General features: G+C 36.9%; 1 protein-coding gene across 2 annotated transcripts; it reads right to left on the reverse strand.

Annotated features, from left to right (window-relative positions):
* Positions 1-1,477: 1,477 nt before the first annotated feature.
* On the reverse strand, positions 1,478-22,836 carry LOC121415539 (protein FAM81A-like). Of its 2 annotated transcripts, none has more exons than XM_041608776.1 (7): positions 22,756-22,836; positions 7,830-8,010; positions 7,083-7,283; positions 5,739-5,857; positions 4,750-4,879; positions 3,853-4,095; positions 1,478-3,207 (listed from the first exon to the last, which is right to left on the reverse strand). In XM_041608776.1, exons 2-7 carry the CDS (start codon positions 7,896-7,898, stop codon positions 2,869-2,871), a joined length of 1,101 nt encoding a protein of 366 aa, XP_041464710.1. In that variant the 5' UTR covers positions 7,899-8,010; positions 22,756-22,836; the 3' UTR covers positions 1,478-2,868. The 2 variants fall into 2 exon arrangements, with proteins under 2 accessions (XP_041464710.1, XP_041464709.1); XM_041608775.1 differs by having other exon boundaries at positions 22,746-22,830.
* Positions 22,837-23,011: the final 175 nt, after the last annotated feature.

The raw sequence follows: 23,011 nt of genomic DNA on the forward strand, positions 1-23,011 counted from the left end.
AAGAGATGTAGGGATATGAGATGTACAATGCAAAAAACACAAGATGCACAATGAAAAAAATCACATCATACATTAAATACTTACCAACAAAATATGGAAATGATTTCAGCTTTGATAGCATTTCCTTGATAATGGAATCCAATTGTTATTAGCACGCAAAATATTTGAAATCTTGAGTAACAAATTCCCACTCCACAATAAATAAATTGAATTAGGAAGACACATCATTTTGGACGGAATAAAATCTTGAGTTTTGAAATATGATGAAAGAACATGAGATTGAAACTAAGCACCCAAAGAACACTTTAGTGATGATGGTGGTACATTGTTTATGATTTAAGAGTTTCTACATTTATATTCCCTTTCGAAACAAATGAATACACAAAGAAGCTAAATGCAAAAAATATTTGACAAATGTATACCGATATAAGCAACAACAACAAAGTGAACGCCTCTGGCAGTCTCGCCTGCATTACGATTTGGATGTTGATTCCCCAAACATGGTCCAAGTTCATTGACCCTAAATGACCTTTGACGGTGGCGGCAAAAGTTGGGGCCTAGACATTCAGATACATATATGCAATAAGATTGTGGTAGCCAATCATTATTCATCAAAAATTACTTCACAATATAATGTGTAATTTTTTTATTTGAAAGAGAAAATAATACAGACTCTGCTTTCCTCACAGAAATATCAATCTTGGTCAGTATTACACCTGCGCACATTACAAACTTTTATTTTCTTTGATACATGGCTTTAGGAGAGAACTCATTATAAATATTCAAATTGTTTGTTCAACAGTGAATTTTTGATATACCAAAGCAAATCTGATAAAGGATTAAGCTCCATATGTGTTTAAAAGAGAAAGAAAACATTGTTTTGGATAAGATTATTGAAAGATAAATATAAGTTTGATCAGTTGATCTCATTAAATCGTCATAATTGTTCTTTATATATATTATTTTGTTTTCTCAAATGCCTCACAGAGCAACATTTACACAAAAACTTCTTAATTAAAAAGTTAAAAATAAAAAAGATATGCATTAATTATCATGATTATATTGGACGGCTGAAGTTATCTTTTTCAATTCATTTCACCAATCTGTCTCTCTTAAAAGCATAGGGTTAGGGTTAGAATAGCCCAATATTTCTAGAACAACTGAAATGTTCAAAATGCTCAAAATTGTGTATTGTATTTAAGTTAATTTGACATATTCATGAATCATTAAAAAAAATTAAATACATACCCAAAAAGAGCAAGTAATGAATACTTGAGAAATCTACTGTATATCTCTTAACTTTATAGCCTTACAGCCTTACACAAACAATATTGTTCCAATACAAAATAAAGCACAAAGATATCCACAGAAGACAAGTACCTAATACTTAGGTAATTAAATAAATCTAATATATATATAAAATATTTCAAAATTAAAAGCTGATGAGTGCAACAAGTGCTTTCGCCATATCATAGTAACCAGTATGTTATATCGCCTTTTTTAAAGCCTGGCCACAGGCTGCAGACACCAATTTGAAGAGCACCAGCTCAAGACCTAAACTACTCATATAGTTCCGAGATCTTTTCCCAGGATGCAACATTCTAAATATATAGTCTAATATGTGCCCACTTGAGCTATGCTTGGACACCATCTATGTGATGCATTATGGCATCATCAGCTTTCCATTTTTGAGATTAATTTCAACTGCAATCCTAATATGACAAGGCGCCAACATTTGTATGTGATAACTTATTTTTGCCTCTTGTATATTATGAAGTACAAATGAAGGAATTTCACATTTAAAAAATGTTGATCATTGCCCAAGAGTAATTAGAAAAATACTGAAGGCAGACAGCTGTAGACCTCACCGTTTTCACATATTATATTGCCTGATTTCAATAGTAATCATGCAATAAATTATTTCACTTTAATTCCAATTAATATAAAGAGCATGTACAGCAATCAAGATTAGTGCCATCTGACTTTGTCAGGTCAAGACTTTTGTCAAATTGAAATGTTTTAATCCCTAAAATATCCAAGTACCATCAGTTTTTGTCTTTGATCTTTTATATATTCACCTAAGTAATCAAGGACGTTCAAAATTGTAGTGGTTAACACTGGTATTGGTGTCAGTGAAAAACAAAAACAAAACCAGCCAGAACACACAACTTGGAGCAAGGGTGGTTTTAAGTTTGACTGGTTACCATCATTTTTCTGAACCCTAATTTTGTCTTGGTTCTTTGTTGGGCAGCCTGTACATGCTATCAAAACAATATCACTTTGTAACAATACTTGGAATCATCTATTGTTCTCTGAAACAACTAATGGGCTTCGATCTTAGTCGCTACCAAAAGTTTTTCTTTATAGGCAACTTGTCTAAAGTCTGTGCCACATCTCCAGGAATTCCACCACAAAGGTGCAATGTGTCTTTTCATATAGCCTTACCCCACATTCCCACTGTCTTTTACTATAAAATGGGAGGAATGGTAGGGAAGAACTGCTTGCAGGATTCCTAAAGGAAAGATGCAGATTTGACTTTTGATAAGGTGCTACTCTTCTCTAAACTCCACAGCAATCAACAGCTAGTCTCTGAAAACAGGTCTGATTCTTGAAAAACATTTACAATAGGATCATGTCCTGACTTCTCTCCTCTGATCTCTACAGCAATCAACAGCTATGAAAATGGGACTGATTCTTGCAGAACATTCACAATAGGATTATAAAGTCCTGTCTAAGAAAGTATTGTCATCTTCAAGATTCCATAAGCTCACTCACAATCATAAGTTACTTTCATTCTTGCTATCACTCCTGATTTCCTATGTGACTGGCATCTATTACATTCCGGAGCAAGTCATAATATTCAGCGAGCTAAGTCACAACCACAAGTTTCTTCATGTTAGCCATCTCTCCTCTGATCTCTTCAGCAATTAATGTCTGCTTCCCTTCTAGGACAGCTCTGAGGCTTGTCAAGCTCTCACTCAGTGATTTCAACCCCTCAGTATTCTCCTTCCTAAACTGCTCAATCAAAGCTCGCAGCTTCCGCTCCAGTCTGACCTGCTCAGCCTGTAGAGTGTCCTCAAACTCCCTTCTCATGTTCTTGAGCTCAGAGGCAACGTGGGACTTGGTATCCTGTTGTTCTGTTTCCAACTTCTCCAACTGCTTTTCCACAGCACCCATCTTCTTTTTATAAGATTCCTCCATTTCATCCTGGAAAATGCAAATACAATAATATTTTGCGTAAGGTAACCTTAAAAAAAGCTACAACCTGAAATGCAAATAAATCAGGTACATGATAAAGTCAAAGGATCTGAATCGAACCATCATGGATTGAAGATTTATCAGAATTGATCGGATTTGACCAGCATTGAATTAGTATAGTTACATCTTCAATGAGAATTTTACCAAAGTATCATTTGTAAATACTTGAAGATGACGATATACATACTTGTTCATGTAGTCATAACCTTTACGTGCAATGTGATTTTGTTGAAAAATTATGTATTGCTCAATTGAATCAATCAGTTGTTGGTAAAACGGACTAAATTTCTTTTTTGTAGCATGTGTTAGAAGTCACTTGTTGTGGCACACAGGACATTCAATAGAGCAGCCAGCACTTTTGAAAACATAAGGACTGGAGAAAATAACACTTTTTATACATGTAGGTATAATATCAAAAATATACAAAGACTGTCACTTGAAAGAAGAGATTTCCTGCATACAAGGAAGACATGAAACACTGCTACACTAATAAGTAAGAAGAATGACACTCCAGAGTCCAAACAAGTAAATCCCTTTCTACTTTCCAGTGCACTAGATTCTGAAATAAAGCCATGACACAGGTTTTAACCTTACCATTCTCTTGTCTCTCTTTGACCTTGCAGATTCCAATGAAAATGTCATGTCCTTCTCCAACTTGACCTGCGATGACAACCCTTGAGAACGAATGGTCTCTACCGTCTCATTGGTTTCTTCTATCAGGTTCTTCAGCTTAACATCAAGGATACTGAGGGCTTGCTGGAATTTATCCTCAGATGATTGCAATCTTGCGCTGTAATCTGATTTGTGCTGTTCACTGTTCTCTCCTAGTTTTGAAATCTGTAGAAGAACAGTAAGAATAGAATACTTAGCACGGAAACTAGCAATGATTTAAACTACCTATTATAAAACAGGCTCAAGGATGTAGCCAATAGCGAGTATGTAATAGAAGTCATGTGTTCATGCTTCAATTTCACTCAGCCTTCTAGCTGTGCATATTTTGTGCAGCACTATGCATTATTTTACCCATAGCACGTAAAAACTGAAACGCCATCTGAAATATGCGCTCTTCAAAGAAAAGACTATTGGTGAAGGGCGCGCATACTAATATGCATGTAATGTCATAATAGCAAGCAGAAACAAGTGTTACCCCCTCATCTGTGAGATCCCACATTTTTAAATGTGTAATGTTATGGACAATGCAAGCATCTTGGGTATTTGCAAAAAACAAGGTGTATGGGGCATGACAAGGCCTTGTGAATATTTTGGTGCCATACCATTTAAAACTTTCAAAGTGCGAAGAAGTATTTAAAATTCTATACACTTCTGGATTACCAACCAATGTTACTTTGCAAGATATTTGTTATTCACCTTCTGTAAGTTACATTTCTCCCAAATCAAAAGGATTTCTGCAGTCCCAACAGATTTGACTTAGGAAGAGTTACCTCTAATAGACTTTTATTCTTTTTAATATCAAATCTTCAGCTGACATACCTTTTCTTCTAGAATCTTCTCAGTTCTTGACTGGTTTGCTATGACTGTCTGCATCTGCATTGTCAATGTACTGAGAGAGTCATACATCTTCCTCATATCTCCCGAGAGAACTGAGATGTTTGCATCACATCTTAAAAATGGAAAAGGGTAAAACAAAACGTATTAAAGCACAGTACTTCAAGGAGATGACCAATTTGTCGGCTGTCATGGACGAATGGAGAAGTCTCTGGGTTATGAACCACAAGGTGACTGGGTTAAAATCCCACTGCAGCACTCACGTCCTTTGGCAAGGTGTCTATCTACACTTGCAACTCCCCACCCAGGTGTAGTAAATGGGTTCCTGTTATAAAGAATCCTTGAATGCTTGAATGCCCAGGCAATAATATTACATGTAGCTTGTAAGGCAGAGCCCACTGGAAGAGCAGTTTTTAGATCTGCAGTGGGTACCTTGATAAATATGATTATTACTACAATTATTTACTGCAGAAGTCACATAGATCTTTCTCCACCCTCTTTTTCAAGTCCACCCTCATCTTCTCCTTGTGATTCTCATCCATTCATGTTAAAAATTTATGTCATGATTCAGATTTTCAATATTTTGGATATTCTAATGCCAATATTTACAGAATTATGCGAGCACAAATAATGTAGACATGTGAAGTAATGACTTGCCAATAACTGAGAATATGCATATAATATAAAAATATGAACAAAGTAACTGGTACAAAATTTAGGTAGATCATGATGGAAAATGAGGAACTAAAAAAAAAGTTGCTTCTGCACCACTAGTCCCTCATCAATTAAAATACACCTTATAGAAAGGAAGGTGTGACTATTTCATTCAATAAACAATCAATTATATTGCCAATCCTGAAGATTACTTATTTCTTTGTGACCCCATCCATTTTTTTGTTAAGAAGAACATTTTTGTTCCAGAAAGCATTCAAGGTACAGTAGGTAACTTGAGAAACTATTATTTGAACTTTTACCTTGCTACACGAGATCGAAGATCATTGACTGAAGTAGCCTGTTGGACCTCGAGACTCCTCATCATTGTATTGCTCATAACACTAGCTTGATCACGTCCACTCAGTTGGTTCTCTAAACTCTGAAGGACAAGGTTTCACATTTTGAAATGGACTAATTCAAATTTCCCTATACTAATTATTCTTAAGGCCACTGCATGCCTTACAACTGTTCGCGATCCGATTTTAGAACAAATCGCACTTTGCTCATTTTCTGAAAATGTGAATGGAACATATCATTTTATTTGAGTTTAAATTAATTGAAAGAATACTAATAAAACATTTTGAAAGATTGCAAACCTTTATTTTGGAGTAAAGGCCAAATTAGTTCCAATCGTACGACTGCTATGACGTCATTACCACTAGATATTAAATGCGCTTTTATTCTAAGAAGGATGATCGCATAGTCACAGATTTGTACATAGGTATTCGTACGATGATTTCGAACATTGCACAGTAAGATATTCCAAGTCTCAATGAATTATTAGCATCGAATTCTACAACATTTTATTCTGAAATTGGGTCGCAGACCAATCGTAAGGTGTGCGGTCGCCTTTAATGATTCAATAACCTTCACTCACATTTCAGACATTTCTGTAATAATGTTATTTCTGTATAGTTTAAATATATGTTATTAGAACTTGCTACTGGTAATATATGAATTGATTGATGTTATTTACTAGAGTACAAGACTCTTCATTGTATTGTACAAATACAACGACCTAGTCCTGTCCACCAATGAAACTGTCATACCAGTGAAACCATTCTAACCACCCATTCTGGGCCCTGTCTTACAATGAGTTACGACTGATCCCATAAATCGTAACTCTATGGAAATCCAGTATTGTCATATTCTTTTCTAAAATAAATTTTAAAAATGTCCTTTGTAACAAAAGGAAGCACACTGAATTTTCAAGAAAACCATGGATGTATGAATACATCATAGTTAGGAAATATTTTGAAAAAACATGCATTTCAGATGTTGACATTCCTGGCTTTCCATAGTTGTGATTGATTGGGTCAATCGCAACTCTTTGTAAGACAGGGCACAGGAGTTTGTTTTGTAGGTGTCATGAACATATAAGCTTGTTCTATGAATTATGAGAGCAAGATATCAACACCAAACTAATTGAACTCAACAGACTTGAATGTTCGCAAGATAGATATAAGGGAATAACTCTTTAATGAAGTAGAAAATGCGTTCATAATTTGAAAATGAAACTTCTTTCTACTGATACATCTTTCATTGTATTAGATCATCATTACTCATCATTGTAATTAAATCAGGTTAACAGAAAACTGACTGACCTCAATGTCATGACCTAGGGTTTTCACAGCCGAGGTGACGGCATGAAGATGTTCCTGCAACAGCGCCCTCATGTGGCGATCATGCCACATGTCATGATACCCATCATCCTCCACCATACGAGATACAATGGCATCCTTCAACTCAGAGGCACGCTCTATCAGCATTCGAGAATTCCTGGAATTGCTTCTTGATGGAGAATCCTGTTCAAAACATATATGTGTTCAGAAATTAGTGTACGAAACAATCACAAATTTTGCAGCTAAATGAATACAGAAAATTTTCGCTTCCTAATAACAAGTTTACAGAAAAGTGAATACATGTACCATCATGAAAATAAATTCTTATGAATTTCCTCTTATAAAGTACATGTACATGTATATCTAATTGCAAAATATGTTAAGAATACATGAAGAAAAAGAGAAAAAAAAGTGTGAAAAAGAAGAATTCATTACAAGTAAAATTTACTAATACTGAACTTTGTTAACTGAATTAAATTAATACAAAGTCTATTTAATCATAATGTACATAAAGAATGCAAGTGGAATTTAGAAAAGTATTCTGTTAACCTTTATTTATATTCACAATCAAGACTTAAAGCTGACATTATAAATGTACTTCATGTACTACAAATCAAATCCAGTGTATAAATCAATAACATTAAAATTTTGCCTTTTGAAAAAGAGAGAAAAAAAGCTCAAATGATTTCATAAATAAGGAATAAAAGTATGGAATGAATTATAACTGACCTGGATGCCTTCATGTGGTCTTGGGACATTACCCCAGTTTCCTTGTAGAGGGGGTAATCGGCTAGCCATTATGTCAGTTTCAGTTGCTGCTGGACTTCGAGTTGTTATTCATAGTGAGATGTTTACTTTGTCAGTCTAGAGTCGAGTATCTTCACTCTAAGCTACATTTCAGATCCTTTTCCTGTTGGAGAAAAAAAGAATATACATATATTTTTTTTCATTTATGTTATCTGTTTTTGGAAAATGTATTATGTGTGTCTTGATGTTGGGTCAACATTTCATAAGGCTATTTGCTCTTTTTTGTTAGCCTCATTGTCATAAATATGTATTTGTATGTTGTGACAATATCTGTATCTTATGAATGTGTTTTTTTTTCAAGTTTTTTTTTCTTGAGAATGTAAATAAAATGAATCGAATCAAATTGAACTGAATTGAATATGCATGCAAAATTAAGATTGACACTTTAGGCAATTAGGGCATTACAACCCTACAAAGTACAGGTATGAAATTTTCACTTGAAACAATAGTAAATTGACAAATCCTAATCTGAATAAACTAAAGTTAAACGGTACATTGTGTTATGATCGATTCGAGTGTTTTGCTTACTTGTGGCAATAGTTAAACAGGGGAGACAATCATGTAGCATTACAGGTTTGGAAAACTTAGATTTAAATCTTAGATCTAAAATCTTAGATCTAAAATGCCCTGTATAATGATTCACTAGTCTTCATTGAAGAATGTCACAAGGACACCAATTGAAAATCTACATGATTAGAAAGAAATCAGTAAGGAGTGATTAAAATTATAGAAATTCCAGTATTCCTGGAATGAGGTTAAGCTTGTCAATTGAAGGGTTTAATAATCAATTAAAGGATCCTTTCATAAATTCACATTGACGAGCGACCCCATTAATCGTCTGCTCAAAAAGCTTAAACTTTTTCATAAGAATTATCTTTTTCTGGTTTAAAATGAAATGTGCATATCAGCTTTTGTAAACAATTGTTTGGGCGTTGTTCCTTACAGGAGTAAAGATTTCTAGATCTCAACTTGTGGGGTGATAACACGCCAACAAAGTCACTCTCCCTTGATTTATTTACATTGGTCAACTTCTTTACAATTGACAATGTTTTCATCTTAAGAATAGGAGTATCATCTTCCTATTTTTTTTCGTTTGGGAAGTCAAGTTCTCATAATGATGGGATTAAGACTTGCAATGATTGTTGCAGCATATCCAGGCAGTCGTTTGGCTAAAACTTGGAGAGAAAGACAAATCTAGAATACCCAGTGATCCTGGGTCCAGACAGGTTGGGTGTCCGGACGCGTACTTTAACTGTGTATATGTAGCAGCAGGCATATCAAGCTATACGCAGAGCCCTGGGAAAAGAATTTGCACGGTCATTTTTTCAATATGAGGCAAAAAAATGTAAGTATTATTACTAATAAGGTACCTTTATGGTACAATTTAGAATAAAATTACAATTTTCATACCTTAAAATGACTGATTGTGCTATAAATCGGATCAATTTACGAGCCCGATGTTCTTCCCGCTGTACTAGTTTTCGTATGAAATGAAGTGCTATTCTGAACTTACTGATGACATTTCGTGATTCCGAACGAAAGAAACTTACGAGTGCAAACAAAACTTGATTCATCATGATAACGAGGATAATGATTATGAATGAAGATGACAATGATGGGAATTATGATGATAGATCTATCTAAATGATGATGATGGTGGTGATGATGTTGATGATGGTGATGATGATGGTGATGATGGTGGTGATGATGATGGTGGTGATGGTGATGATGATAATGGTGGTGATTGTGGTGGTGATATGAGAGTCGTGGTATACTGCCGACGGTGCTAATTTCAGTGAGTCTGTGGCCGGTGCTGGAGCCGGGGGGGGGGGGGGGTCGATGATATATAGGCCTATTATGATAGATAAAAAAAATTAAGATCGATTAGCATAAATTGCTATCATTTTTTTTATTTAATCTTATTTTACTCTCCTTTACTCAAACAGAAGAATCCTCAACGTTTTTTGCAACGTTCTGAAATATATGATGCTGCCTCCAGGCTGGTTGATGATGGAGAATCGGTCAGGAAAGCTGCAATAAAGTGCGGTCTCCCGAAATCTTCCCTGCACGATTTCATGACCAAGAAGTACAAACGTGTTGGGAAAGGAGGCTCACCCATTTTGAAAAGAGAGGAGGAGCAGAAGTTGGTGGATCACATTCTTCACCTGGCGGACAGAGTATATGGGCTCTCCCTATGTGAAGTAAGTAGGCTAATTGATACTTTTGTTACCCTAACATTCAATATAGTATTAACGCGATGCACATAAATATAAAATATGAGCCAATTTTATTTAACAATGTTATATAATGATGTATTATCTTTTCGATGAAACAACTTGATGTTAATGATATATGACTATAACTTTTATCTATATAATATATATTTTTTAAGTTAATAAAGAACTTGTTGGCATTGCAAACTTGCATTACTTGTTAATATATCATTTGTTTCGATTTCTGATGCGTTATTATTGCCAATACATGGAAAACCAAATGCTTACAAATATTATTAAGTTTTTATTGAAATAAATCATCATAATAATATATTCATTTTCTTGTTTTCTTTTCACGTAGGTCATCTCCCTTGCTTCAAATCTTGCAAAAAAACTGGATAGATTCAATGGGCACTTCCTTACAAATAACTGGTTTGGAGGGTTCATGAGGAGTGATGGCCAAGGATCCGGCTCGTGAGGCCAGCTGCCCTGTCGATGTCGAGGGCAAAGTGCTCCCAGGAAGAAGTGGTGGACAGCTACTTCAAGAAGCTGGAAGCCACTCTTAAGAAGTACAACCTGGACATGAGACCAGACCTAATATACAACGTCAATGAGAGCGGGTTCAATGCAGAGCACAAGCCAGTGAAGGTCGTCGGACGCCGATCCTTTCGCCATCGTCCACAAGCCATCACATCCCCAAGGTCAGCAATAACCACCCTCATCGCTTGTGGCAACGCAGCAGGTGACAGCTTATCACCTTTCCTCATATTCAAGGGTAAGCATGTCAACAGCGACCTTAGGAAAGGAGCTCTCCCAGGAACGAAGGTTGAGATGTCAGATTCAGGGTGGAGCAACTCCGACATCTTTCTCTCATACATGAAGACGCATTTCCTTCCCTTTATCGATGGGCGCAGGAAGGCTGAAGAACACGTCCTGCTCATTTGCGATGGACACAAGTCGCACATCACACCAGATGTCATCGACTTCGCAAGGGAAAAGAACATAGTTATCTTCATTCTTCCAGCACATACGAGCCATTTTCTGCAACCGTTGGATGTTGGGTTGTTCAGCCCAATATAGTCTGCGTACAACGCAACTTGCAGCAGGTTCATGCGTGATCACGTCGGTCTTGTCATCACGAGATACAACATATGTGAGCTTGTCTGCCAAGCACACAGGATGGCGATGACTGTTTCAAACCCGAAATCATCATTTCGTGCCACAGGGATCATTCCGTTCAGTCCACATGAAGTGACAAAGAAGGACATATGTTCTTGTTCTGATCTTGTGACCTCAACAAAGAACTGCAACAACAACAATGCAGCATCTGATGCCAAAGATGTCGAAGATGACCACATCAACATCACCAACTTGCTTGCAGAAATGCAACCACAGCAGAGTACCTCCGAGAAGCCTCAGTCAAACAACCAGAAAAGAAGTTACAAGTGTCAACCATCTGGAGTGGCTGTGACGGAGACTTCGGAGTACTTGAAGGTCTTGGCTGCAAACAAGCAACTTCAGACATCTTTGACACCAATTAGGCCAACTCCACCTATTCCAGTCGGTGAGCATGATAGCAACGCAATGTGTCAACCAGGTAGGAAATTGATAGGAAGACAATCTACATCATCTCTTGGGCCCAGTGTGACAGGTGCACTTATCCCGTTGTGTCAGCACTGCATACGTTGCAAGAAGCAATGATTTCTTCTGCCCCTGCTGCATGTAGCCAACCCATTTGTATAACCGGGAGACAAGTTTATTTAATTTTGTCTGCATATATATATATATATATATATATATATATATATGTTGAAAAAAAAGACGAAAAAGAAAAAAATATAACTGGAATTGTTTTCCAGTAAAGTGAATAAATCCCACAAATGAATCTTCTTGAAAAAATTGTGTGACTCTTTTATTATGCTGTGTTGTCCGATGTTGTTTTGATTTGAATGATATATATACTACTACGAAAATGACCGTGTGGAGTTGTTTGAAAAGAAATCATGGCTATACCAACGAAAGGGAAAGCGTGGAAGGATGACTACCGGTATTTGTAAGTGGGATATGAGAGTATGGAATGATAAAAGGTTGAAAAGGTGACCAACTGCATAATTAAAAGAAAGATTGACATAAACATTAATAACAGAAAGAGTGAAAGAGAAAAATATAATCATGAATGGCTGAGATATAAAGAAAGCCACAAAAGAAAATTTTAATGAATGATCCTAGATAAAGAAAATATGATTTACCAAATCTTAAAATATTATGCACATGAAAACATTATTCATACAATGACAATCGGGGCCTATTGCATGAAAAAAAAAATCCCTCATAAAGTTTAAATATAAATGAAACATATCAAAGAATAGCCTTAGGCTATCATTTTAAATTTAATTCACATAATCATTTACGATCTGAATAAAAAACAATGGGTAATAAATTCAGGAATATTTTCATGTTCCATTTCATGAAATGTACCCAGCCCCTCCTACCCCCCCCCCTCACCGGAGCCCATGTTGAGAGCCTCTAAGAAATCAGATATATAGCAAGCCTCTACAGAGGGCGCACATGCTATCAACATGGGGATTTGGAGCGGAGCGATTCCCCACAGGCAGGGTGGTAGCAGTGAACAAGTGGTTATTCCTGTCTAATAGACCTTATCGCAAATAGCGTCTGTCGTGTGAGGGCGTCTGTCATCGCAGAGGATCACGGGATGCGAAAGGGGGCAAACGCAGAATCGGCTTTTGGGAAGCCATACAACGCCATATGTTTTGTGCAGTGTCACTCAAAATCCAGGCTTTTTAAAAAGTCTGATTTCTTCGTATTTAAATTACTTTGGATACTTGAATGTGGATTTGTAGAACAATCTATGTATCATGATTGCCCAGTGAAAGTATGAACTCAATACTCACCATATTTTCGAAGTTTTATGGGGCTAAAATTGGGAAGATTTTGTGGGAAAAGTGATTGCGGGTCAATGCCGATCGACTTTAGAAAAGAGCAATAAGTCGGCGATCCCAATTAGATAGCAAATTTTTCCATCAAAGAATATTCATGAGAATCATAATGTAGACCATATATCTCCATATAATTTAGCTATATAGTTTTGTTATTTTGGGGCAAATATAGTCCTCCTTCTAACTCGGGCTCTTTAGTTTGATCATACAAGCTCTATATAGGGGGTGAGACAAATCTAATGTAAAAAAAATAAGCTATATATATATATATATGTATATATATATATATATGTATATATATATATATATGTATATATATATATATATATATATATACATATACAGTATATATATTTATTTATATATATATATATATATATACACATAATGAAGGACATATAAAAATGACATGCAGATTAAATAAATCCCTGAATTTGAAACATCCCTCCAACTCTCTGTAATTTTATTTTGTCTGAAACTTAGTAGATGATGGATATTTAATTCATATAAATGATATATATTCCATTCTTTTGATAAAAAATCTTATTTCAACATTTACATCTTCAATTTATTTCATCGCATTCAGTCACTTCTCTTACAGATCACCTTCCTCATTAATTTTCTTTTTGTATCTTATTTTTCTCTCAATATATTTTCATCTATTCTCATTTTTTTTTTTTTTTTTTCTCATTATTTCATTCATTATTTTGTCTAAGCATGCCAATGATTAAACTTCAGAATGTCCGACCACGATCCTGAATAAGGCTATTATGTAGCTTACTCTGTGGAGAGAAAAAGAAAACACAGCTCGGTTTTTAGGCCTACTGAATAAAATCATGATTGAGATAATTATTTATGAAACATGTATTCTTGACTATCGATTGATATTACAAACATACATAACTAGAATAAAGTAATCAAATGTACTGCAGAGTTTGTTTTATTGATCATCATTTTATTTTTGCTTGGAATTAGGGACCAGTTTCCTCCACTGCCTCGCCGACGTACACTGTCCCCGGGCCGAGAGTGCATGCCCACTGTCCGTGCATGCAAGCACACTGCACAGCAGCTGCGCAGCTCAAAACACGCACAGACAGTGCGCGAAAATGAAAGAAAATTATACTTTCATTCATAAAATATGTGGTAATTCTTGCAGCTATAGACAGCACTTCTATCTCTGCCACCCATGATTAAGAAGAAAAGTGATGTTAGACTCTGGAACAAATATGACGAGGCGTTTACTGGAAGTTAGCAAAATGTTGGCTGCGGGCGTCGATCGTATTTTGATACACTATGGAAATCGTACACTTTATTGTCGGCTGCTTGCGCTCGCATGGTCGCATCCGGACAACAGCGGCGCTATTGCCCCCTTTGCGATCCCATGATCCTTTGCGTGAATCTATTTGCGATAAGGTCTATTCTTGCAATTTTTTGGCAGCAAGAAACGTCGGACTACGACTACGTGACGCATTTGCATGGAAGCAGAAAGTAGGCATATGCATTCATTCTCTTTATCACTTGCCAGCGTAAACTTGACCTTCGTTCATCTGGCAGTCCATTTTTATATCAATATATTTTTGCAAAACCTTAGAAATTCCCTTGTACTTGTAGTCTCGGAACAACCAACATACGTGTTCGGGCTGCCGCAGCGCAGTAACTGAGTAACATAGGGGCCGGGTAGAGAATCAGGGACAACTCGGACCACGGGACATCTCGGACCGCGGGCCGAGTTGTCCCACCCATTACGAGATTTTTTTCTCACAAATTTGCGTCTATTTTTCCGTAATTTCGAAATTTCTTGTAAAGATTTTCTAGAGATATGGTCTGATGGTAATGTTCTTCACTTTCTATTACTTTTTTTTCGCTGAAATAAAAAAAAAGTGTAATTTTAGGCGTTTTTCGACAGCTCGCGATTCCCATAGGCGCGCGTGTATTAACTGTGTCGGTGCTCGGCTCGGCCCCGCTCAATAACTGACTTGATTTTGTGATCATTTCTCCTCAAAGTACCACTTTTATCGCAGAAGATGGACTTTGTTGTATTCCATTACCTCCATTTTCTCATCACAAGGATAAAATTTGGTGTATTTGCACGATTTTGTTCAAGTTTTTCACCTTTTTCTCTCTGGTCGCAAGAAGCGAACAACCGATGAACGGTCCGCTGCTCTTCATCGTAATTCTCCGTAGCTCGGCCGCCTAAACTGGCGGGGTGGGATTCAGACCGAATCCACAATGGAAGTGGGCGTGCACAGCAAAGAGCTGAGCTTGACTGAGTGAGAGAGAGTGAACTAGAGTTTGAAGCTTGGCAGTGTCGTATAGGCTCTGCCTTTTTTTGTAAATATATATTTTTCAATTTTTTCTATATTGATTTTCCCTGGTTTCGAGCTCTAAGATTGTAATGATATAATTATGCTTCAATTTCTTTGACTGAGTGTGACTATGGTGTGGATGTTTGAGTTGCTCAAAAATATTTTTACGTGGGTGGGGGCTCGGGGCGATTTCACTCTTGCCCCCGAAATGCGAAAAAATATATTCGGGGTGTAGCTGTGTGGGCATGCCGGGCTGAGGCTAGCCATCAATAATTTTTTTTTTTTTTGGAGAGGGGGGGGCTTAATTTTTTCACTTTAAATTGATCATTTTTAGGCCTTTTTTTCCATTTTATTTTTAATATTGAATTTCCGTGGTGTAGAGTTGAGTTTTAAGTTGCAATAATCAATATGCTTTAATTTCTTTGACTTTGAATGTGACTGTGGTGTGGATGTTTGAGTCGAACAAAACATACCTTTACGTGGGTGGGGGCTCGGGGCGATTTCACTCCTGCCCCCTAAATGCGAAAAATATTCGGGATGTAGCTGTGTGGGCATGCCGGGCTGAGGGTAGCCCTCAATAAAAAAATGTTGTTTTTTTTGGGGGGGGGCTTAATTTTTCACTTTAAATTTATTATTTTTAGGCCTATTTTTTGTACATTCTATTTTTCATATTGAGTTTCCCTGGTGTAGAGAGTTGAGTTTTAAGTTGCAATAATTAATATGCTTCAATTTCTTTGACTTTGAGTGTGACCGTGGTGTGGATGTTATGAGTCGAACCAAATACTTTTACGAGCTAGGGTGGTGGCTCAGGGCGATTTCACTCTGCCTCCGAAATGTGAAAATGATCTAAGTGTATCTGTGTGGGCATGTCAGGCTGAGGGTAGCCATCAATTAAAAAAAGTGTTTTATTTGGGGGCTTGATTTTTAATTAAATTATTTGTATTTTTTACAGGATTTAAAATAAAACTGATTTACTTTCTTTAATTTCATTTCTTGGTCTCAAGGGTGGATGTCAGGCTGCCGGGATGGAATTCAGCCTAAATTGCCAATGGAAGTGGACATACTTGTACAGTCGTGAGCTTGGAGACTGAAGCCTTGCCCTACAGCTTAGAATATTTTTTAATCAAGTTTTAGGCCACTCAGTCTTATTCCCATTTGAAATATAATCAGGGCCGGATCCAAAATTTCCCTACAGGGCCGGGGGGCATTTTGTCTAGGAATTTTTGACAAAAGGTCTTTACTGCCAAATCACAGTAATTTTTTCTCAGGAAAAATTTGACAAGCAAAAAAAAAAAGAAAAAATGTTGTAAGTTGCCTTTTCAGTACTTTTTAAGGGGGGTGAATGTACCCCCTCCCTCGATTCGCTACTAGAACTTATGTCCATATTATTTAGTTTTAATTTTTACAGGAGGAAAGAATACCAAATTAAATAAGTTTTATGTTTTGCATTTTTACCAATTATTGTTTATTCAAGTAAAATGTATTTAATTTAGTATTGTTCCAAAATGCATCACCTAATTAACTTGTTTGAATTTAAAATGCAAACCTGAATAAAAAATGAATTATGAACTTTGAATAAATAGAAAATAATATGTTATATTCTGTAAATTGTAATATTTTCAAATCATATTTTATCTCCATTCTTATCTTATCATTGTCTCCCTTTCTCATTATGTTCATCACTCTCATTTCAATTAAATTTATATTCTATTACTGGAATAAAAAAAGACAATACTCAACAATGAAACATCGATCAATAGAAAAAAAAACAAAAAAAAGAAGGAAAATACAAAGAAATGACAGGTACAAGGAGGGGTGGGGGGTAACAACAAGTCATTCTTGTCTGGGTTTTAAAAACAGGAGAAGAGTCGTCAATACAATATTGCAAATAGCAAGTATGAAGAGGGTTTGGTTTTTATCAAATAATTTTTGCAGTTCCTTTGGAGTGATGTTGTTTTTGTTTCACCCATTCTAGAAAGTCAACTTTGTATCTAACACTAAGTTGCCCTAGTGTTGTTTTCCAATCTACATTTTCTAGTTCCTTGTATCATGTATGGATGAAATCATTTAAGGTGTACCAGTTAGAAAATTGTTGACTTTTGGTATATATTTACATTAATCATGCAAGTTGCAGGTATGATCACCTTCTCAATGACTCTTAAGACAAGCTTCTGCAATTAATAAAATATATTGTATTTACTAGATAATTTGAACAACTGGACCAAATTGTGGCAAGATTAATGAGCTATATATAAGTGACAATGGGGAACCCGAGGCTGATAATGATATGATTTGAGCAAAGAAACAATAAAAATTTGATCAAAATCGGATAAGGAAAAAACAATATTATCGCTGCATTTTAAAGAATGATTTGTACAGTGCGTCCCAGAAAAAACGAAACCGAGATTTAGCGATCATTTATCATTACTTAATCATAAATAAAATAGACAAATGACCTACCAATTTAAAGCTTAGAATCTCCTCTTTCATCTGATATTACTTAGATTATTTCTTATTCACGCATGAGTGAGCAAATGCAATTTGAAGAAAGGATATCAAAAACTCATTTGGCGGGGGGTATCTGGGTTTCAAATAGAAAACCACATTTTTGAAAAGTTCAATATCTCCTCTTTAATTTGATACCTAAATTACAGAAAATGGTCACGAAATAACAAAGTTCTGGTCATTTGAAATAAGGCTTGAATTTCAATAATTTCATAAAATGAAGAGGTTCTCCAGGATGGCTTTCAAACTCTCTCGACACTCTGTTTTGTTGACGATCAGCCATGCATTAAATCTTTTGTTCACCATGCGAAAGCTTCTGTGGGATACCGGTGAAAACATGTTTATCTCATGAAATTATGGAAATACAAGCCTTATTTCAAATGAACAGAACTTTTTTATTTCTTGACCATTTTTTGTAATTTTGGTACCAAATCAAAGAGCAGATATTGAACTTTTCAGAAATGTGGTTTTCTTTTTTAAACCCAGATAACCCCCGCCAAATGGGTTTTTGGTATCCTTTCTTCAAATTGTTTTTGCTCACTCATGCGTGAATAAGAAATAACCTAAGTAATATCAGATGAAAGAGGAGATTCTAAGCTTTAAATTGGTAGGTCATTTGTCTATTCTATTTATGATTAAGTTATGATAAATGATCGCTAAATCTCGGTTTCGTTTATTCTGGGACGCACTGTATTTCTCTGGTGAAACAGGTCTGGCGTTTCTTCATGGATATTTAATCAGCAACCTCGTACATGATGTCATATCCTCACTTGTTCTTTGTATTTTATTATGTGAAATTAGATTAATTTTTTAAAGTTGAATTCAATATAACCCCGCTATTTGTTATCAGATTTTTATGAAATAAGCACTTTGATATGTGAATGTTGCTATGTCTACATTATTCATATATAAATATTTTCATCCCGGAGCATCACTTTAAATGATTTATTATTTCTTTTTCTCGAGAAAGAGTATAGTGTCTACAATAAAACAAGTGGAATGCCTCTGGCGGTCTCACCTGCATCATGTGATTCAATATAACAGTAGTGCTGACTTTGAAAACTACTATATACAACTCGCACAAGATGATCAGTGATACTGGGTTACTCTTATTTCCATGTCTTATGAAATATATACACTTAGAGAGATATGATGGTAATTCAACAAATACCCCCAATGTGGCCAAAGTTCATTGACCTTACATGACCCTTGACCTTGATAATGTGACCTGGAACTCGCTGCAGGATCTTCGGTGATATAATACCCCTTTCATAAACCCAATAAAAATGAATTAGGCGGCTAATAGCAGCATAATTTGGTCGTAAAATTGGAGGAGGACAAGAGTTATCCGCATTACTCTGATGCTGCTATTATCCGCATAATAGCGGCATCGGGATAAGATTTTGAGTTTATGAACGCATTTCCAAATAATGCGGATAATTGCCATGGTGCGGTCACAAGGTCACCCTTTTCCAACACAACCGCATCGGAGGGGGCGTGTCCAGTTGTCATGGCGATTATCCGCCTTTTTCAGGACGGGCGCTCGTAAAAATAATGCGGCTTATTTTTGGAGTTTATGAACGCAATTTTTATTGAATTATCCGCATTACTCTTAGGCGGCTAATTGGCGGATAGGTTTATGAAAAGGGTATAAGTTATGCTGTCATTTAATAACCTTCGGTTATTAAATGACAGCATTAAGATTTGATGTTGCCGTCGGAAAAGCGGCGCCTATAGTCTCACTCTGCCATCCAGGTGAGACAAAAATCATGACATGCACAGTGATGAAAAATAAAGCAATAAAATGAATTTAATCAAAAAGAAAAACCACATGCTATGTAAAAGAAATTAAATTTAAAATCATAAATTCGTCATTTTTATTGAATGAAGAATTTAATTTATTTATAATTGGAAAAAAGGATTACCCCTATTTTCTTTCAATATAACCAAAATACTTGTAGGGCCTAATATGATTTTTCATCACATGACATGATTTTGAACAAAAATCAAGCCATATTTTTGGGTTATGTGGGACGGAATCTACATGGCGGCATTCGTGGGACGGATTTTTCTTCTTAAATCTATCTCTGCCGGCTATTCACCTTATCCCCATCCCTCCCCATCATCCTCGTCCCTATCATCATCCCCTTGGGCGCAAAACTGTCCGCAAAGGTAGAGGGGACCACAGGCTGCAAAATTTGACAAACATTTAAAAAAAGGTTATCGCCCAAATGTAGGGTAATTTTTAACCCCAAAACAATTGACAAGAAAAAAGAGGGGGTTTTCAATAATAAAAGGTCATTTAGTCCTAAACACATGTATCATTTCAATTGTGAATGATTCATTATTTTGTTCTCCATGAAGAAAAATAGTAGGGTGGACATTTGGTATTGTGTCCCCCTATTTTTGGTAGGGGGACACGTCCCCCCCCCCCCCGATTTCCTCCCATAATCATCCCTCACATCCTCGTCCTTCTCACCATCTCATGCACCCCTCTTATCAAGAGTCATCATCATCATCTCTCTTATTTATATCCTTCATGCACCTCCTCTTCCCTCTCATCATCAAGGCCCACCCCTTATCATCGCCATCCCTCACATCCTCATCTCCATCTGTTTCCCTTTGTCCCTCTCATCATCCCCCCCCCCCTCATCAAGAGTCATCAAAGATCCTCATCCCTCTTATCATCACCATCTCTCACCTCCTCGTCCCTCTCATCAAGGCCCACCCCTCGTTATCGCCGGTATGCTATCATCGCCATCCCTCACATCGTCGTCCCTTTTACGCTATATCCAAAACTCTGCTCTCTACACAAAGGAAACTTAATATAAAAATTAAAAATGAAATTGGCATGCCCACACAGATACACCTAGAACATTTTCACATTTCGGGGGCAGGAGTGAAAATGCTCGGAGCCCCCATCCACGTATTTTTTGTTCGGCTCAAACATCCACACCACAGTCACACTCAAAATCAAAGAAACTGAAGCATATTAATTATTGCAACTTAAAACTCAACTCTCTACACCAGGGAAACTCAATATGAAAAATAAAATGTACAAAAAATAGGCCTAAAAATAATAAATCTAAAGTGAAAAATTAAGCCCCCCCCCCTCTCCAAAAAAAAAAAAAAAAAAAATTGATGGCTAGCCTCAGCCCGGCATGCCCACACAGCTACACCCCGAATATATTTTTTTCGCATTTCGGGGGCAAGAGTGAAATCGACCCGAGCCCCCACCCACGTAACTTATTTTTGAGCAACTCAAACATCCACACCACAGTCACACTCAGTCAAAGAAATTGAAGCATAATTATATCATTACAATCTTAGAGCTCGAAACCAGGGAAAATCAATATAGAAAAAATTGAAAAATATATATTTACAAAAAAAAGGCAGAGCCTATACGACACTGCCAAGCTTCAAACTCTAGTTCACTCTCTCTCACTCAGTCAAGCTCAGCTCTTTGCTGTGCACGCCCACTTCCATTGTGGATTCGGTCTGAATCCCACCCCGCCAGTTTAGGCGGCCGAGCTACGGAGAATTACGATGAAGAGCAGCGGACCGTTCATCGGTTGTTCGCTTCTTGCGACCAGAGAGAAAAAGGTGAAAAACTTGAACAAAATCGTGCAAATACACCAAATTTTATCCTTGTGATGAGAAAATGGAGGTAATGGAATACAACAAAGTCCATCTTCTGCGATAAAAGTGGTACTTTGACTTTTTTGAGGAGAAATGATCACAAAATCAAGTCAGTTATTGAGCGGGGCCGAGCCGAGCACCGACACAGTTAATACACGCGCGCCTATGGGAATCGCGAGCTGTCGAAAAACGCCTAAAATTACACTTTTTTTTTATTTCAGCGAAAAAAAAGTAATGGAAAGTGAAGAACATTACCATCAGACCATATCTCTAGAAAATCTTTACAAGAAATTTCGAAATGACGGAAAAATAGACGCAAACTTGTGGAAAAAAAATCTCGTACTGGGTGGGACAACTCGGCCCGCGGTCCGAGATGTCCCGTGGTCCGAGTTGTCCCGTCCCCCCCCGGGTAGATTTCCGTCCCTGATGTCGCCAGACAGACAGCCATTGAGCACTTTTAGAAATGCACGTCGACATAGTCAACTGGTACGAGATGACGTCATTTTTTAGCGTTCCATATGCCTCAGGTCCTCACACACGTCCACTATCAGAATCGAGAACCTCGCCACATCCATTTTGCGGTTCTCCTAAATCATAGTCGACGTGCACGTGAGTGACGTCATTTAACCGCTCAAGCTCAGCATGAACTTCAACCTTTCCCTTTTAAAACACAGTTTTCAGTGACTTTTTCACAAAATTAATGTAAGTTGTACGATGCATTATGTTTATCATATTTGAAATTGCTTTCTGATCTCCAAAATTTATATCGATATATATCCTAACTCGCGTAAAAAGGAATCAAAGCAAGTGAAAGGGCAAGTGTGCACAAGTTGCACCTTCGCATCACCCGACCGGGTCGCCAGGCGATGGTGCGCCTAGATCTTCCGGGTCGGGCAGCGTGTCATGACCCGCTGGTTATCGCGCTGTTTCAAGTGGACGTACGTACACGTACAAGTCGAGTGAAATCTAAAGTCATCCGATCTGTAGTGAACGAGGGCAGACGACGACGTTGACTCGAGCGATCAGAGGACTGCTACGACGTTCTCGTTCACTACTCCTAAAAGTCTCTATTGACAGCGGCGGACGACGCGACGGCCGACAAACTATCTTGTCACCGAAAAACATCTCCAAAATAACCAAAACACATCCAAGCTCACCGCACATCACGCTTAAAGTATAAATACACTAAATTCTCAAACATTAACACTTAGAAATAACCTTTCTTGACCTGTAAGTTGAACTGAATTGAAGTTTGAACCGCAAACGCGTCAGTCTCCATGAAAACGAAACAACTTACGGTACCAGGCCGAAGAGGAGGCAAAATTAAAGGAAAATATTTCGTTTGCCTCTGACTTGAGTATAGTATAGACTCCGTCACTCCGGAGTAGACTACATAGGTTGCAATAATCCCGGCAATGATACAATTTTGGGAAGGTCAATTCTTGTGGATCAGTCGGTAGATTAAAGTATTCGAATTATTTATT

This window comes from Lytechinus variegatus, chromosome 5 (assembly GCF_018143015.1).
Source record: "Lytechinus variegatus isolate NC3 chromosome 5, Lvar_3.0, whole genome shotgun sequence".
In the NCBI taxonomy this organism is placed as follows: Eukaryota; Metazoa; Echinodermata; class Echinoidea; order Temnopleuroida; family Toxopneustidae; genus Lytechinus; species Lytechinus variegatus.

Coding starts and splice junctions, on each gene's coding strand:
- LOC121415539 (XM_041608776.1), bottom strand. CDS start 7,898: ATGGCTAGCCGATTACCCCCTCTACAAGGAAACTGGGGTAATGTCCCA. Junction 4,880..5,738: donor CTTCGATCTCGTGTAGCAAG/GTAAAAGTTCAA, acceptor TCCATTTTTAAG/ATGTGATGCAAACATCTCAG. Junction 4,096..4,749: donor AGAAGATTCTAGAAGAAAAG/GTATGTCAGCTG, acceptor GTTCTTCTACAG/ATTTCAAAACTAGGAGAGAA.